We start from the raw sequence: 19,594 nt of genomic DNA, 5'->3' as shown, positions 1-19,594 counted from the left end.
GCCAGAAAAATTGCACCTATAATACCTAGATAATATCAAACTATTGCCAGATAAATAGTGTCATCCAGTACTCAGTACATTCTTGATAGATAGATAGATAGATAGATAGATAGATAGATAGATAGATAGATATGAGAGAGATAGATATGAGAGAGATAGATAGATATATATATATGATATAGATAGATGAGAGAGAGATAGATAGATAGATATTAGATAGATAGATAGATATTAGATAGATATAGATAGATAGATATGAGAGAGATAGGTGATTGATAGGAGATAGATGTGCGAGAGATAGATGATAGATAGATAGATATGAGAGAGATACATAGATGTGCGATAGATATGAGATATATATATATATATATATATATGATATAGATAGATGTGCGATAAAGAGATAGAGATAGATATGAGAGAGCTAGATATGAGATAGATACGAGATAGATAGATAGATAGATAGATAGATAGATAGATTTCTGTAACCACCTGTATTGCTGGAAGCCATTTGTGTTTTAATAGCATATCATATCTTTTACTGTATATTACCACCAGACTGTATAGATGTCTGCAAATGCAGCAGCGTAGTTTCCAATTTTAAGGGATATTCTTAAAAGGGTTGTCCACGATCGGACAACTGATGACCTATCCCCAGTATAGGTCATCAGTATATGATCGGTGCAGGTCCGACACCTGAACCCTGCAGCGATCCGCCACTCCAGCTGCCTCTGGATGCCGGATGTTTTGAACGGTATGCAGTAGTTGGAGTCGGAAACAGATGGCTCCAACAACCGCATAGTGGCTGTTCTGCACTTGAATAGGAGCAGAGCTGCAGTTCTCCAGAACGGCCACTATGCAGTGGTAGAAGCCATCTGCTTCCGACTCCAACTTCTGCATCCCGATCCAAACATCCCTAATCTCCATTCAAGAGTACCTGGAAGAATAGTACGGAACCTTATGTAGACCTCTACAAGCAAGCCCTAGGCCAAGTCCATCAATTATTACTTCGCAGGTTCTTCAATGCGGCTCTTTCACCATGGCTTCAAAGTTCTTCCAATACTGGTGGAGCAGTCCACACATATGACCTGTCTAAGGGCAGATTTCTGCTAAGAATGTGTGGGGGTTTGGTGATTTCTGTGAATAGTTATTTATGGATTGAGGTACGGCACATCAGGGACAATCTGTCAAATTTCATTTGAGGAATACTGGACTTTATACTGGCTTACAGTTTGGGCTTCATTCACATCTGCGTCGTGGCTCCGTTAATGGGTTCCATTGGACCTTTACGTTTGGGGAACCCTTGAACAGAATCCAAGCTGAAACAAACAGAAACCATAGGTTACCATTTGCATCACCACTGATTTTAATGGTGATGGATCCGGTGCAAATAGTTTCCATTTGTCACCGTTGTTTAAGGCATCTGTAATTTTGACGGAATGAAAAGCGCAGTCGACTACGGTATTGATTCTGTCAATATGACGGAAACCTTACACAACGGTGAACAACAGAAACCATTTGCACCGGATCCGTTGCCATTGAAATCAATGGTGATGCAAACTGAAACCTATGGTTTCAGTTTGAATTCCGTTCATGGGTTCCCCAGACGGAAATCTCTGACGGAACCCATGAACGGAGTCCAGACGCAGATGTGAACGAAGCTTCGATGCTCGTTTTGTTCGCTTTTGCTAGTGATTATGTATTAGGATACATCAGATGACCACACAAGAAGCTACTTCTCAATGGATAGGACTCAACGCCTCCGCCTCACAGCAGGGCTGTTTCACAAATTGGGGGTTGTCTTTTGCAGTAGCTATAAAAGACAATGGAAATTTTTCACAAATATTAAAAAATATCTGTCTTTTACTTTTCAGTTTATGCAGTTGTGTTCCGGCTATGTTGTCAAATTTCTAATGAAATCCAAGCAGCAGGAGAAGTTAGCTACTTCCTCCCTCATCAAACTCACTATAGAAATTCCTTTCCTAACATTCATTGGTTTCCAAATTGTTAAAAAGACAACGTACATGACCCTTTGAGGAAAGAGAAGGATGGAGTTGGCCACTTTGGGGTTCCGAAGGGTGGGCAGATGTCTCAAAGAACATCCATACTCGTAAAACACTTTCCTGTCTATAGACCTCCTTCAATTACCAAAGCAAAATAGTTCTGAATAACCTAAATGTACAACCTTCTGTAAATCCAAAACCCACACATAAAGAAGAATACGACGTCTGTTATTTTAATGTTGCCACGAGCATTTTTTATAATTTAAGCACTTTCTGAAAATATATAACAATTTAAATATGACAAATAGAGAACATCTGTAAAGTTGCAGGAACACATTTTTGTTAAAATTTACTTATGGCCCACAGGGAAACAGCCAATTTTTGGGCAGCCTACAAATTCATCAGGGATATTAGTTCAGCACGGTTACATGGCTACCCTGACCACAATATTTGACATAATTCAGTGATGTCACCGGATTGTCTCTAATTGGTAGACTTCAATGATTTTAAATTGGGCCACCTAAGAAAAGACATAGAAGAGGTGGACCCAATCGCTAAAATCCAAAAAGTATCCCTACCTAGTGATAGTTCATGAAACCACACCCAGCCTCAGGACTGGAGGGCGTGGGGCCTGTTTGCCCCATTGTCTTTTCATCCCTTGCAGAAGCAAAGGTTGAGACCTTTCACCTGGTCCCATCTTCATTGTTTGCTAACATCACGGTACCTGTAGAGAGTCAACTACAGGTTCACAGGGCAAGCTGTGGTGGGCAACCTTTCCGCCGACCCCATAGCAGCCATGCGTGTGTTCTCTATACTATTACGTACTCCCTTGGGTCCACCACAAAATCTGGCTGCTTCCCTTGTGTTCAGGTAATACCACCCTTTGAGTTGGATGTATAGGATAACACTTTTTTTTCACAAAGCAGTGTTCATGATATAGTTTACAGTTAAAAAAGGACTCGATTATTTTCATAGACTGGCACAAAGGTCTTACGCCAGGATTTTTTTAATGTGAACTTTAGACTGCATGCTTGCTCCACAGGCAGTAGGACTCTGTTCAAGATAAAAGGTTAGCGTCTATGTTTGGTTCCTCATGCCAATTTCAGTAGACTAAGTTGGCAGAGTATAGAAATGCCTTGTACCATCTTAGTATTCGTTCTATTCTCTTAGTATTCATTATATTTAGGCACAATATCCTACAAAGGTTTATACCAGACTTGGGTTTTGTCTATTCTGTATAGTGAACTTTAGCAGTGCTCATTTGACCATCGCTTTGCCCGGGTTATATGCCAACCTTTACATGGATCGAACCTTCAGTAGCTTCAACATGTTACCAATACCACCCTATTTAGTACCCACTACTTTCTAGAAGTGTCATGGTAGACCTAGTGGTGTATGTAGAGGAACTCTACGATGGTGGGTGTTTTTTACCACCCCTTTGTGTTCTCGTCTTGGTAGAAAGGTTGGGAAATGTAGACGTTTAATTCATATAGTTACATTATTGTCTCTTGTTTAATTGAATTTTTCCATTTTAGTCCCGATTTTAGTCCAGAATCTCCACAATTTGTGCCAGAAGTTAAAGTGCAGTGTGTGACTCGGCGAATATAAAGTGCACTTTTATCACATTTTACTACAAGAAAGATAATATTTTCTGCCCAGCTAATTGCAAAATAACGTCAGTACATTTCTCTAAATGAAAAAAGTCATTGGATAAATTGAGTTGTGTGTGTTTGTGTGTATGAATACATGTTTCATATGTACACACAGTTAGAAAAACTTATCTGAGACAACATGGCACTGATCTTTATGTTGGTGCCTCACCTGTCCGATATAAAACATAATAGAAGATAGGTCAGGGATAAAAGAAATACAGGTTCTAAGCTCTACGGTTTATGAAATACAACCAAAAATACTATTGGTCACTCCAAGTTTTCAAAAAGTTTGGTGAATCCCATATTTTGTTGATGAAACATGGTGGTATGGTGGCCTGTCGTCTTGCAAAACATTGGCAATTGGGCGGTTGATATTGTATGTGCAGTCACAATACAACAAGATTGGAGTTGTTGATTCAGGTCTACACCTCCTCGAGATACTTTTTGCTGTTGCGTAAGGTCTTCAGCTGAATCCTTCGTTGGTGGGATCTTCAATAACCTAAGCCTATACCGCCATAATACAGAAAGAATTGTTCCTGTGGAGACTTGATGTTCTGAAGAATTTTGGACCCTACACAAGATCTGGCAATGGGGTGTTTAGAAGGAGGCCTCGTGATTCTAGATAGTCCTGAAGACTGGAACTCTACCGAATGCAAACATCTACACATTTTTCAAGGTCTATATATTTTGTGACATTAAAAGCATTAGTTAAGGATCCACTTGACCATCACAGCCTTTGTCTGTAAGCCAAGGAACCTTCGTGGAGATTTCAGTCATGAGCTGGTTCATTCACTTTCGTAGCCTGTATCTAGTGCAGATGTTTTTTAGGTGAATTAGCTCATATATACAGCTTTAAATGCTTTATTTTAGAATTTCATGTATCCTTAGATGCTGGTTTGGAGATCTCCATTAAGCAAGGTGCGTTGAGTTTCCGTCGTTTCATTTAACCTGGATTTGTCTTGTTTGCTATCACTTCTGTCTCCTTCATCCATGCCACTGACCTTGGATAAGCACAGGACATTCTGAAAGCTCTTTTTAAAGTTGTCAGATAGAAAGGCATACAGTATGGGATTGGCACAACTGTTGGCATAACTCAGAACCACAACAAAGTCCCACATGGCTTTTAGGACTGGAGTTGGCACTATTAATAGAGAGACGGAGGAGACGTTGAATATGTAGAACGGGAGCCAGCAAAAGATAAAAACTGCGACCACTATAGATACCATCCTCGTCACTTTCTTTTCTGACCGTTTTCTTTTGGAGGAGCCAACTCTTATCCCAGATGACTTGACTTTGATGATGATGAACAGATAGCAGAGGCAGATAATACTGAGAGGAACCAGAAATCCTAGAATGAAGGCATAAATTATAAAACCAGTGTACCAAGTGCCAGAGTTACCAGGCCAGATAATGGTGCAACTACCTCGACCACGGAAAATTTGTACCCCAGCATAATTCATGATGGGCATAATCACCAAAAGTGAGATAGCCCATACGGCAGCATTGACCATCTTAGCAGTCCTTGGTCGCCTCCATTTTGAAGATTTGATTGGATGAACCACTGCAAGATATCGGTCTATGCTCATGACTGTAAGGCAGAAGATGCTGGTGAACTGGTTAATGCCATCCACGGTCATGACAATTCTGCAAATAACTTTGCCAAAGGGCCAGTGGACCAAAGCCACCTGCATGGCCAAAAAGGGTAAGCCAAGCATAAAGAGTTCATCAGCTATAGCTAAGTTTAGGATGTAGATGTTGGTGATGGTCTTCATCTTGGCATATCGAAGTATGACATAAATGACCAATGTGTTTCCACAAAGTCCTACGATACACACTACAAAATAGATGAAGGTCAGGATGGCGTTGCTGGTCATGTCGTAGTAATGTGATGTTTCGTTTGTGGATGCATTACTGGTTGTCTCCATAATGTACCCCTGGGAAACAGGAGAAAAGTATAACTCTGTGATATTGGGTAAGTCCGAGTAATCCTGCTCCATTTTGTCCATTTTGTGAGCACAAATGACGTCTATTCAATACTCATGGCAGATTCCTCCGTCCCTTGTAGTCTGGTGAACACTAAAACAAAACACATAAAAGTAAAAATCATTAAAAGCTAGAAACTGTAAGTGGCAAATGATTGACCAATCTATATGCTGTCCAAGCCCGTGTGACAACGACTATACATTATTGATCTTGTGCTTCCATCTATACCATAATGTTGGCTTACAGATGTAGTCGTCTTTATCTTGAATTTTAACGCATGAAATACACATAGTGTCAAGAAACGTTATCTTGACTTTTTCAATGGCTTTTGTTGGGTGATATCACGCTGCAGCAAGTTATCAGAGTCAAGATAAACGTGGCTACATCTGTACATGTATCCAACTTTCAAAATGAAATTGTTTACATCTACGTAAAATGTTGATTTACTTTACAACTAATAAGCTTTACTATTTTATACTTATTCTATCTTATATCAAATATGTTTTCTATCCATATCCATAGCTCCTTCCAAACTTCTGCTGGTTGTCATTGGAAACAGACAGCAGTTTAGCTCCACCCATTGTCAGACATGTGATGTGACAGCATAGAAGTAACAGTATAGATATCATCTTCTCCCTGTTAAAAGGGAAAGTCAAGTATTTGTCAAGCTAAAGGAGATAAAATTGATGGGCTATCCTCAAGATAAGCCATTAATACCTGATCGATGGGGTCCAACTCTCTGCATCCCCGCTGATCAGCAGTTGAGCTGTGGCCCTTATTTCTTCCACTGCTCAATATTGTCAAATTCCGGCACACTTATAGCGTAATATTGTGAACCGCCGCTACAAGTGTGTCGTGTTTGACAGTATCGAGCAACATGAGCGATGAAGGGGAAGCAGCACTCGCCCCTTAAAAACAGCTGACTGGCAGGGGTGCCGATAGTTAGAGAGGAGAACACAGCAGTAAGTGATGATTTTACCTGGAATGCTTGGCAGCCTTACTTATCTGATGCACGTAGACTTTACTGTAAAATATTCACATATCTGCATTGTATTTGTCATATAAACACAACGGGCGGTACGTTTTCAGACTGGTTTGGATGTGTTGGCATCACCATTAAATAAGAGACCATGCAGTACATCTATCGGAATATAGTGCAAATATGGCGCTTAAAACACGGTTCACATTTATCAGTGTATTGGGCCATTACTTAAAGGGGGATAGCTAAATTAGAAAACTCCCTTTCAGTATCAGGTTCATTCGGAGTTAATAGAGGGATGGGGGGAGAGGGGTTTAAGGTGTTCAAGATTCTCATGATGCAGAATAAGCAGCAGCTACAAAATGATTCCCTCTCTGTGGAGGACCTGGCATGTCCATACATTACACTAACAGCCTATTGACTTAAGTGGACACTAAGTTATGCTTAAGTTTACCTGTGGAGGCGCTGAAGAGAAATTGAACACTTGCTATCGGATTCCCTCATAGATTACAGCTGATCATTGGGGGCATTGGGCAGGGGTGGATTCAGGTGGGGCGATGGGGCAGTCAATTACCCTCATTTTCTACCTACCTAAACACCAGTGCCATTGTTTTTGTTTATTATTAAATTGGCAGTTATCTATTGGATTAAGCTAATATGTGATGCCTGGTAATACCTCTCCCCGCTCCTGACTCCTTCAGCTCCTGACTCCTCTTCAGCTCCGGCACCGCCGAGTCCTGACACTGTCCGGCGTCAGTTCGTAGTGTGCAGTAGCGCATACAACATCCTGACACTGTCCAGCATTAGGACCCTGTGCATGAGAGCACACACTGTTGTATTGATACCAGTGTCAGGACCCTGCGTTTGTGGCAATGCCCAGCGTTATAAAGGAGCTGATAACAGGGAGAGGTGAGTATATATAGAGGAGTCTGGTCCAGGGTCTAATTATTGAAGGTATGTAGTCTGGGGTCTGAATAAATTTATCAGGTCTGTTCTTGGGTCTAAATTTATTTATGGGACTGGTCTGGGGTCTGAATAAATTTAGGGGGTCTGGGGTCTCATTTTATTTGTGTCTGGTCTGGGGTCTAAAGTATTTACGGGTCCGGTCTAGGGTCTGAATTAATTTAGGGGTCTGTGGTCTGAATTCATGTTTGGGTCTGGGCTCTGAAGTAATTTAAGGTCTGGTGTGGGGTCTAAGTTCGTTTTGCTTTAGAGGGTTCAGATGGGCTGCAAAAGCAAGAGGCCAAAGTGTGTATGTATGAGCAGCAAACTTTGCAGGTGTAGTAGACGTCATCATAACTGTGTGGGCCGGATAAAGAAGACATGGAAAGAGAACGACTCCAATCAGAGAAGGCATCACCTGTGAGTCACTGGATTTAATAGTTTGTGTCTGATCAGGGCTGGATTCTCTAGTATGGTCTGTCGGATGATAATACTCCTCAGAGTGCCTTTATAGAACTAGTATCCCTCCACTTGGTTATACTGGTTGTATCTGTCTTTTTATAGCAGTTGTGTACACTTTTTCCTGACTACGCGTGAGTTTAAATCTTTCTGTGGTCCTCTTTTATTTTTCTTCATGTGTTGAAGGTGTGGCTTACATATTTAAGGGAGTAGAGATGGCCGTGAACAAAGAAATCTAATTTCGATGCCTCCCCCACCATTGGAACACCTTCTGATCAGCTTATTTTCAGGCGATCCTCCCAGCAAAAAGGGATTATCCAAAACAGACAACTCCTTCAAGGGTGATATCTAACAAGTCACAATAAAACTCTCATGATACTCACTGGTGACATACTATATATTCAAACCTTATGAGTAGTATAATGGCAGCCATTAGAAGTGTCACACATAATCTGGTACCTATGTAGGAAGCTGAATAGGATATTGAAAGATGTACATAAGGGATTGTCTCTAAAACCACTAATAAATAGGTGGTCCGTGACTCAAAAAACCTAGCTGCTTTCTTCCAGAAACACTGGCACACCTGTCCAGAGTTTGTGTGTGGTATTGCAGCTCAGCTCAAATCATTCCAAGTGCAATGAGCTGTAATACCAGACACAACCTATGGACAGGTGTGGCGCTGTTTCTGGAAAAATGCAGCCGGGTTTCCCTAATCCTGAACAACCCCTTTTAAGATTGTAGTTATACTTGTGTTTTTAGCTTTACCAAGCTATAAATTTCCTCCCTGCTTGCCCGTGCATCACTCCATATAACGTGCCCCTTTAATTCTTCCGGTCGTTGCACTCCGGGTAACTTGCATTTCAGTAATAATAACATTGTACGATGTAACCAGGGGAGCAATGCATTACTCTCCCACGTCTCACGCTCTTCTGTACATTACCTGGATACCAATATTAGTACATTTTGCCATGTTCTAATGAGTCGGCCCTGACTCGTCTCTCTCGCTACAAAGGTCTGGCAGACGCAGAAAGCAATCACTTATTTCCAGCCAGCTGAAAAGACTATTGATTTTGTATCACAATCTCGCTCTAATAGGAAACATTTCAAACACTTCAATAAATCCTGATTGTGGTATAAGGATGTATCTCCAGACGCTAGTATGGACTGTGCCGGCACTTGTCCGTAGATATCTTACACCTTCATCAGCCAGGTCATAAATATCCATGGTCCACCTAAAGACCTTTAAACCATGTGCACCCTCTTCTTTCTTCTACGTGGAAATCGGAGCTGCACAATCTTTTCTGGTTCCATCACCACATTATCAGATTGTACCGTGCCCAAGGGCTGCAAATAGACTTCAAGAGGTGTTTCCATCTGGGACATTTATCCATATTGACCGTTGAGGTTCCACTTTTGGGACTCCCACCAATTGGGAAAACACAAATAGTTGAGCGTTTTGCCATTCTCATAAACTACAATGGGGAGAACGACATGTATGTGCGGCCACCTCTCTACCTTCTCTCCTTCTCTCTATAGAGGATCATTGGATATGCCATATATATACCACTTAGGGCTCGTCCACACGTAGCGGTATTGCCGCGTTTTTTCCAGCCGTAATTGCGGGCGGAAAATACGCAGCAGAATAGAGTAGCAGCAAAGTGGGTGAGAGTGCATATTTTTCGGACCGCAGCATGTCAATTCCTGCTGCGGAAAGTGTGCAGAATTGCTGCATTTTTCAGAGGCGATGTCACCATCCCCCAACATTGAGAACAACGCAACAAAATCCGCACCATTCTCTGCAGTAAAAAACGCAGGAGTAGGTGCCGTTTTTCCGCAGCGGAATGTCTGTTAGTTTTAACGGAAATGCTGTGGAATTTTTTTGCAGCAATTCTGTTATGTGTGGACAAGGCCTTATAGTGCCAGACTTAGTGGCCCCATTAGTGCCTGCCGCACAGTGACCTCATAACAGTGCTGCCACACATTGCCTCCCTTGAAGTGCCAGCCACACGGTGACCCAATTAGTGCCCATCCCACAGTGCTCTCCGATTAGTGCCAGACACACAGAGACCCCGTAACAGTGGCGGTAACACATTGCCTCCCCTGAAGTGCCAGCCACACAGTGCCCCAATTAGTGCCAGTCCCACAGTGCTCTTCAATTAGTGCCGGACACACAGGGACACATTGCCTCCCCTGAAGTGCCAGCCACACAGTGCACCCAATTAGTGCCAGCTACAAAGTGCCCTCCCATTAATACTAGACACACAGTAATTCCATAACAGTGCCAGCCACACAGTGCCCCAATTAGTGCCAGTCCCACAGTGCTCTTCAATTAGTGCCGGACACACAGGGACACATTGCCTCCCCTGAAGTGCCAGCCACACAGTGCACCCAATTAGTGCCAGCTACAAAGTGCCCTCCCATTAATACTAGACACACAGTAATTCCATAACAGTGCCAGCCACACATTGCCTCCCCTGAAGTTCCAACCACACAGTGCCCCCTATTAGTGCCAGCCTAACAGTTCAAGACACACAGAGACCCCATAACAGTGCTTGTCATACATTGCCTCCCCTGAAGTGCCCTCTAATTCGTGCCAGCTTCAGTGACCCCATAACTGTGCCAGCCACACAATGTCCCTTAACTGTGCCAGTCACGCATTGCCCCACCAGTAGTGCCAGTGCTGTGCAACACTCCTCTCTGACATGCAAGATAAATCTGAGCAACCAACAGAGGGCGCTCTAATGTATCTAGTGCAAAACACAGTGACCCCATAATAGTGCAAGCCACACATTGCCTACCCTGAAGTTCCAGACACACAGTGCCCCTATTAGTGCCAGCCACACAGTACCCTCCCATAAGTAATAGACATACAGTGACCCCATAACAGTACCAGCAACACAGTGCCCCATAACTCCGCCAGTCACACATTTCCCCACTAGTAGTGCCAGCACTGGTCACCACTCCTCTTCTCTCTGGCATAAAAGATACATGTGGGAAACCAATAGAGGGCACTCTCATGTATCTTCCAAGATCTGCACTGATATCTACGAACAGTGCAGAGAAAAGAGATTGGAGCTGCTGTATTTTGACAGCCGTGTCTTTTCGGTTTGGGCATAGACAAGCATGTCACTGTGCTGATGTTTGTGGGCCGCCCAGAACAGCAGCAAGGGCAGCATGCATCCCCTGGGGCGGGCTACAGGTTTTGCACCCCATGTGTAAATATTTTGGTTCATAATCTATGTCCAACCATTAATACGGAGGCATAAACACAGACTTAAGTACTATGGAAGGAAGGAAAACAAACGACTGGAACCAACGTTGGCCAAGTCCAGCTGAACCTTCTCCTTGAAGAACAAATTACCGTCTTGAAGCTTTATCTTCTTGTGGACAAATTACAAGAGGGACAAGACCATTAAAAAAAACAATTACATTCGGAAGAGTTGAGGAGCAGAGACGGACAGGTTGACCATCAACAAGATAGATGGAGGCAACGACAGAAATCATGAACATGTCTTTGAGAAGATGAAGACCCAAGTAGAAGGTAGGACCTTCTGGAGAACCTCTATTCATATGGTCATTATGGACAGCACATGGTAATATAGTAATAAACAATGAGCAACTTATTTTCATACCAGGCTGAAAGAGTCTGCAATGTGTCCATTCATTTTCAGTGTCCGTGCGAAATAAGAAAATGCAGTAATTCTCTGCGTGCTGCCATCTGTTTAGGGCTGTGTCATTTCATTACATTTCGAGAAGTCCAACAGTATGACTAGATCTCACCAGCTCGTCTTTATTGGTCAGGACTGATACAGAACAGGAATTCTTCCTCTGTTCCTACAAAGGCATTCAGTAGTATTATCTGTGAGATATAAGATCTCTCTTGTAGGTCTGAGGAGTGTAGCTCTTCACTCTTTACCCGGTGTGGCATGACATGCTGGGGGTAGTAATTTCATACCACTTGTGGGTCATTCACATTCTACTTAGATACTGAGATATGGAAGTTGTTTGTCAGGGTCTTCGCACTGGAGAAGAAGGTGACACCACGGATTGTTACCATGTCTCACAAAAGTGCTGGCTCGCCAATGTTTAAATAAAAAAAAATCTGTTTTTGACCTCTTAACCCTGCAAACTCCCTACTTTTTGGGTCAAGGGAAAAAAGAAATTCACCAAAAATCTAATTCCCATATCTTAGCTTCCTAGACCCCTGAATTTATTCAGCAACCAATTTCACAGTGCCGACTGGCTGGTCCTGCTGGGACCTGTAGTATCATACCAGCTGCTCACCTACTTCTTATTTAACCCTTCACACTATCTCGAATCTTCCGTTGATGATTTTTGGAATAATATAAATGACTGCAACATACTCTTCTTCCATATGGCAAACCAACGCTAGGATTTGTGGTGCCATACAGGCTGGCAAGACTGGTACAGAACAAGAAAACTGTATTGTAATGCAAAAAGGAATCTTTTTTTTTTTTTATGGCAAGCACTAGTTAACTATTGTATTATGCAACGAAGTAACACAAGCACCAATCTCTGCTATTTATATTATACGATATGGTTGATGCAATGGAATATTTGAAGTGTGCCAACCCTAGGGCAATGGTGGAAGGTAGCCAAGGTTGCCCACCGGTTAACATTTCTATTCCCTCCAGAGTCACGGATTTCTGATATGCCTCATTAACATGTTATTTGTTGCATCCTAAAGCCGCACGCTTATATGACCAGTTCTTACCGTGCCCGGTATACTGAGGTCTGCCAACATATATAATAATTCCAGTACAATGGCCACTTGTCACTGATAAGATTAGTTCAAGTTACAATTTACTTTGAGCAAACAGGTCGCAGAGAAATTCAAAGGCAAACAGCCCCTAGAATATAGTCACCAAGTAAATCCTGTATATCGAGTGAGTGTATATATATACAGTCTGGTCTGGTTGGAAGTATCACACGCAGACCGCAAAGCTCACACTCTAACCCTGGAGCTCTCCCTAAAGTGAGAGATCTAATAGATCTAGTCATTGGAAATCTCTTTTTGTATATAGGATGGAAATGAGAAATCTATATGGTAATTTTGGTTAAAGGGAATAGACGAGACCTCACTTACCTGTATAGGGGTTCAAGGGAATTCTCCGGCGGTGCACCAGACAAAGTCCATTATCCTGAAGTTTTCCGACCTGTGGTAAATCCTTGCTGGAGGTTTCTTCAATTTTGTATTAAATCATCCAATGTATTTGTGATGGGGGAGAGCTGGTGCCCGTGTCTGTTTAGTGACCACCCTATAGCTGATCCTCAGCCGCACAGCTCTCACAGTCTGTGTGTTCTCCGTCTGAAGCTCCCTCTACATCTGAGGTTGTATCCAGGCTAAAGAGAGGAGGACTTGCAGAATTCCTCCTGTTCACACACAGATGGTGCTCATGCCATACAATCTCTCTCAAGTCTAGAGCCAACTACAAAGATGGAGAGAGCGGCTCTCTCCCTGAACACAGAACCCCCTCCTGCGTCACCACTGACAGCCGTCAATCACTCTCCGCAGTTACTTCTATATTTATCAATTCACAAAACCAACGCTTTTCCTCGACCTTGTCATTGTATCTATTGACGATAAGGTTATATTTAATCTGCAGATGTAGCAAAGCTGAGTTTGTCACTTTGTACAATATGTTGTGATATTATGATTGATTACAGGACTGCAGGTCAACCTACTGACTTCAGGCAACTGTAACCGGTGAAGTGACAAATTCGGCTCTGCTACATCTGTATATGCTCTTCCAATAAGATTACGTAAATATCTATATGAGTTTATAATTTCTCCAGTACTTATGTAAAGGAATATAGATGAAGATTTATAAGATTTGTCCAGTTCTTAAACCTCTTCTTAGGATTTCGGATTAATTTGGGTAATTTGTGACCCCCTCCACTATGGCCATTACCTGATTAAAAATAAATAAAAAATAGACGTTGATAATGGTAACTCGCTGTTTATGAGCCTTAATTGCTGTCAGTGAATAGGAACATTCCTGCTTACATTCAGAAGATGGACAATTGTCCTAGTCCTATTCACACAGCTGAGAGTTTGTTACAATGTACCAGTGTAGGCAAGAGCCATCAGCCTGAAGTTCAGGACATTGCCTAGACTTATGAATGGTAACAAACTCTCAGGTGTGAGTGGAAATAGGTCAGTTAGGTTTTATTTTGTTAGGTTCTTTCTATTCACTGACAGCAAGCAGAGATCTATAAAAAAAATACTGAAACCTTTTAGCACAAAGCGTTTTGAAAACAGATAATGAGAGCAGTTAAGTTAGGGGGGGTAGACAAGTGCAAATACATCTCTGGACACGAGAGGCAGACTAAACTCGAAGCAAAAGCTTCTACAAAGACACCGATGCAGAAGAGCTGAGTTTGTCATTTGGCACAACTTCTAGTGTTATTAGTTATACCAACATCTGATCCATTACCTTTTATCTGAATGCGCAATACTGTTATTATATATGAATAGAAAAGTTTAAAAAAGTTTTGAAGTTGCATCAACTATCATTTGACTATCCTGTAGCTGAACCTAATACTCACAGCAGCACAGAGTATTTCAGTTTTAGAAGAACTTGCCTATGAACTGTATCCTGTTATATTTGGAGAAGTGAGAACATGTCCACATGGGATCATGGAAACAAAGGCAAGCAAAATCTATATAATGGAAGGAGCGGGACGCTCATCGGCACAGGGGCGTTCTTACCTCGGTCTTCGCATCTGGAGGATCGGTACATTGAACAGACGGAGCTGAATGAAGGACAGATCCTCCACTCTTTCATCCTGACATCACTCTTCTTTGATCTGATAAGATGTCAGCCACAAGTGGAGGCTTCATTTTTCCAGACGTGTATTAAATAACATCCAGATCTAATGAGCAGTCCTAAAAACCATTCACCTATATGAGGCGGAGTAACAACCGGGCGGCAGGAGCGTAATAATAGACGGCTACAAGGAAACCTCATTGGGATACTCCGACTTTACTTGTTGTTCAAGACGTAAATGAACCCTAAAGCGTTTGTCCCGTTCATTTCCATACACCCTATTAGGGAATTGGGAGTTATTAGAGGGGGGTGGTCTGTTCAGGGTCCTCATCTCTTGGTTACATAGAGCGTCTCTCACCCTGGAGGACCTGTCCTGTCCTTTCCTGTCCTGTATTACACAGACCGTCCATTGATATGTATGGACACTGTGTAATGCATCATTTCCCCTGTGGTGGCGCTGCAGGGAAATTAAACACTTACTTACTGCCAGGTTTTTTCACAGATTACAGCTGATCGCTGGGGGTCCCTTCAGGGGGACATTTTGTGATCAGTTTATTGTCAAAACGGACACTTTCGGTCTACTTTTACAACCCCGAAAATAAACTGATTCGTTGTAATTTGCAAAGTAATCCTATCCGATATCTATCTATCTATCTATCTATCTATCTATCTATCTATCTATCTATCTATCTATCTATCTATCTCATATCTATCTATCTCATATCTATCTATCTCATATCTATCTATCTCATATCTATCTATCTATCTATCTATCTATCTATCTATCTATCTATCTATCTATCTATCTATCTATCTATCTATCCTATGGCCGGCCCTGTATCTATCTATCTATCTATCTATCTATCTATCTATCTATCTATCTATCTATCTATCTATCTATCTATCTATCTATCTATCTATCTATCTATCTATCTATATCTCGTACCCAGATAGCTTGGAGTCAAGTTCTTTTTTATGTATTTATTAACGTACTGGTAGCTTATGGAGTAAAATTCCATATCTACAGATGATACAAAAAATGTTTCTTGCCCAGAGGATATTATTATGCGAGATTTAGAGAAAATGGAAGGATAAGACGGGAAATAGCAAATAACATTCAGTGTGACTTTGCACTTAGGATGTGATAATAAATGTCCTAAATACATTTTAGGTATGATAACATTTGGTTAAAACCGATTTAGTAATTGACTCAGGGATATTAGTAGAAGGTAAATTGAATTGTAGTAATTAGTACCAGGCAGCTGCTGCAAAAGGGTCATATATGCACATAAATTAACCATAATATTCGGTAGAAATCACTAGTCATTGCACATTACAATATTACCCCAGTTTTGGACCCCAGTTTTGAGAAAAACATGAGAGCATCAGAGCAGGACAACTATAAGGGTATGTTCACACGGTTACCAAAAAACGGCTATAAAATTCGCAGCTGTTTTCAAGGGAAAACAGCCCCTGATTTTCAGCTGTTTTTTATGCATCAGGTGTGTTTTGATGCGTTTTTTTACGGCCGTTATTAGAGCTGTTTTTCTATTGAGACAATGAAAAACGGCTCCAAAAACGGCTCAAGAAGTGACACGCACTACTTTTTATGAGGCCTTTTTTTTATGCGCCGTTTTTCCCATTGAAATCAATGGGCATATGTTTAGAGGAGTTCAGCCTCCGTATTTTTAGCCGGTTTTCGGGTCGTTTACGGCCTGAAAAACTGCTGAAAATAGGCCATGTGAACATAGCCTTATAATTAAAGTCTACTACGTTATTCCATCCTCAAAAAAAAACGGGGTATCAACTTATACTCTTTTTTTGGGCTTCCGCTAATGGAGCCCTAAGGAAACTATTAGCGTGTATGTCGGGAGTTTTTTCCAATGTCCGCGCTAATCGTAGAGTTAAATGAGAAGTGACGACTGCTCTGCGCAACAGTTTTGGACTCAATGGTTGTCACCGTTGAAGCCAATTCAGCCATAGGCCATATCACCCCAGTACTAACTACTAAAATACTGCCCCCTACAGACATGTGGAAAGTTTCTTTATAATGCCCTGACTGCTTGAATATAGTCCTATCCAGAATCTAGTCATTTTATATATAGTGCTACTCAACATATGACTCAAAACACTTCACAATTATGGGTAGAAGCGAACAATTATCATGATAAAAGCTCGTACAATATAACACTGAGCGCACTAGTGGAATGCTATTTGAAATGTACAAGTAAATGCCTGGGGGAGCACGTATATGTGTTCTTTACATTGTGTATGTGCATTGTGCTTACAAAGAATCTATAATGGAAGAAGGATAAAAAAGGTTAAAGTGCAGAATAAGCCACCGTCCTCCATGACTTTTACATGTTAAGATAGGCACTAACCATAAGGGTATGTTCACACACGCTGCGTAAAAGCACACAATATATCCTCCCTGGACTGCACAGGGAATTCCGGGCCAAAAAAACGCACCAAATTGTGGTGCAGTTCTTCGGCGGAAATGTCCGCTTCCGAAAACTGAACGTAAAAAAAAAAAGCTTATACTTACCCATTTTCATGGCGACGCGACCCTCCGATGTCCTGCTGGCCTCCTGGGATGGCATCTCATCCCGTGTGACCACTGCAACCTGTGATTGGGTGGAACAGTCACATGAGATAAAACGTCATCCCAGGAGGTCGGCCTGGACGGGAACATAGAGATCTGGGTAAGTATACGTTTTTTTTTTTCTAAATTGCAATTATTGCGGTGGAACCAAAATCACAAGATCTGCTATTTGTTGCGGGTTTTATGTCCCCATTGAATTTAATGGGGAAAACCCGCAATAGAAAAGCAGCGATTCCGCAAATACAATTGACATGCTGCGAATTAAAAAACCGCACAGCAGGTCAATTTATGAACGCTTTTTCGTCGTATTTTTTACACAGCGTGTGGAGGAGATTTGTTCATATCTCATCCACTCTGCTGCTACTGTATTATGCTGCGGATTTTCCAAAATGAAATCTGTTGTGGAAAATATGTAGTGTTTACGCTACGTGTGGACTTGCCCTAAGAGCTTGCGTTCCAATTAGTAAGAATAAGGAAATATATTTAACTTCGGCACTGAGGTCCTAGTGGTATTGGGGCCCATTGCTATCATTAAAACAGGTAGTCACTCAGTGTTGGTTTCTTTTATTGAAATGGTCCTTGCACAGCCGCCCCAAACTGCTGATCACAGTTTTAGGGAAGGCGGACTCTCCATACAGTCGGTATCAAGTTCTACTATGACTAGCTCCACACTGCCACCTGCTGGAGAGGAAGGAGTTAACACATTGGCGTTGCATAGGGGGCCACTAATGCCCGTGTCCACCATTAGAACTAGATAGAGCCATTTAAAGAATATCTCAAGCGGCCTTTGGGATGTGTGGCCTGTGCGCTACCAAAGGAGGCGCCACTGGTCGTGGATTTTGCACTATTGATCCCCCGCTTGGTGCCTGACGCTATGAAGAGGCAGCTACATTCACTAGTTTATTGATGGGGCAGTGTGATTTGGACAATGCATGGTTTACCATAAGGTGGGGGGGGGGCATTAATAAAAGGTACAGATGTAGCCGTCTTTATCTTGACTTTTAGCACATTAGATAAGCAGCGTTAAGAAACTTTAACTTGACTTTTTCAATGGCTTTTGTTGTGTGATATCACGCTGCAGCAAGTTATCAGTCAAGATAAACTTGGCTGCATCTGTACATAAACTTGGCTACATCAGTATTCCACAGGGAACCAACCAACCTAAGGCTGAGTGTGACTGTTTTTTTTTCTCCCTATGGACTTGTTGCAGCACTTTTGCATTATATGTGATATTTAAAGATGGTCTTAAAAAAAACCGAGATCTAGATCAATTTATAAAGATCTTGTATTGAGTTAGAGTCCGTCTTAGGGTATGTGCACACACACTAATTACGTCCGTAATTGACGGACGTATTTCGGCCGCAAGTCCCGGACCGAACACAGTGCAGGGAGCCGGGCTCCTAGCATCATACTTATGTACGATGCTAGGAGTCCCTGCCTCTCCGTGGAACTACTGTCCCGTACTGAAAACATGATTACAGTACGGGACAGTTGTCCTGCAGCGAGGCAGGGACTCCTAGCATCGTACATAAGTATGATGCTAGGAGCCCAGCTTCCTGCACTGTGTTCGGTCCGGGACTTGTGGCCGAAATACGTCCGTCAATTACGGACGTAATTAGTGTGTGTGCACATACCCTTATAGTCCAGAGCTGAAATCTCCCAGCAGTCCATGCTTGTTCAGAATTTGTTGTGTGCTCTGGTGATTTGCATTTTGGGAGGTGTAAACTTTACAGCAGGCGTTGTGCAGTGAACTCATTGTCTCACCGCAGGAAGCTGTTAGGGGCGTGTCTGTCAACAAGGCTGTCGACTTTTTCCATTGACGACTGTCAAAAAGGTGAATGCAGCTCTGGAGTAGAAGAATACAGGCTGTAACTTAGGATGAGTGCAAGATCACTTAATGTCTCTACAAAGTTACACATTTTTTATGTTTTAGTGTATATCTGCATATAAACTTCAAAATGGTGTTCAATAGTGAACATATATAATAAGGACTGAATTATTAGAATTCATTACTGATCTGATGGTACATGTACAGAGATGTCAACCTGGGAAAAACCTCCACTGGGTGATACTCAAGCAGCGGGTCGTGGCAAAAATGGGATTGGCCTTTTCAAGGGTGGGGCCTATATAAAAGGGCGTGACTAAATATATTCAACCTACTGTATTAATATCAGACTCAGGAC

The 19,594-nt window shown here is 41.9% G+C and overlaps 2 protein-coding genes across 3 annotated transcripts in view; one reads left to right on the top strand and one right to left on the bottom strand.

Moving 5' to 3' along the window:
* Nucleotides 1-19,594, top strand: part of SLC39A11 (solute carrier family 39 member 11) — a 367,218-nt gene that overhangs the window by 59,837 nt on the left and 287,787 nt on the right. The gene's annotated exons all lie outside the window — the stretch shown is intronic.
* On the bottom strand, nucleotides 1,528-13,458 carry SSTR2 (somatostatin receptor 2). The gene is made up of 2 exons (XM_075845279.1): nucleotides 13,126-13,458; nucleotides 1,528-5,731 (listed from the first exon to the last, which is right to left on the bottom strand). The coding sequence occupies exon 2, from the start codon at nucleotides 5,659-5,661 to the stop codon at nucleotides 4,540-4,542; it is 1,122 nt and encodes a 373-aa protein (XP_075701394.1). The 5' UTR covers nucleotides 5,662-5,731; nucleotides 13,126-13,458; the 3' UTR covers nucleotides 1,528-4,539.

The sequence above is a fragment of the Rhinoderma darwinii genome, chromosome 13, assembly GCF_050947455.1.
Source record: "Rhinoderma darwinii isolate aRhiDar2 chromosome 13, aRhiDar2.hap1, whole genome shotgun sequence".
Classification (NCBI taxonomy): domain Eukaryota; kingdom Metazoa; phylum Chordata; class Amphibia; order Anura; family Rhinodermatidae; genus Rhinoderma; species Rhinoderma darwinii.
This window is presented reverse-complemented; position numbering and strand designations above follow the sequence as displayed.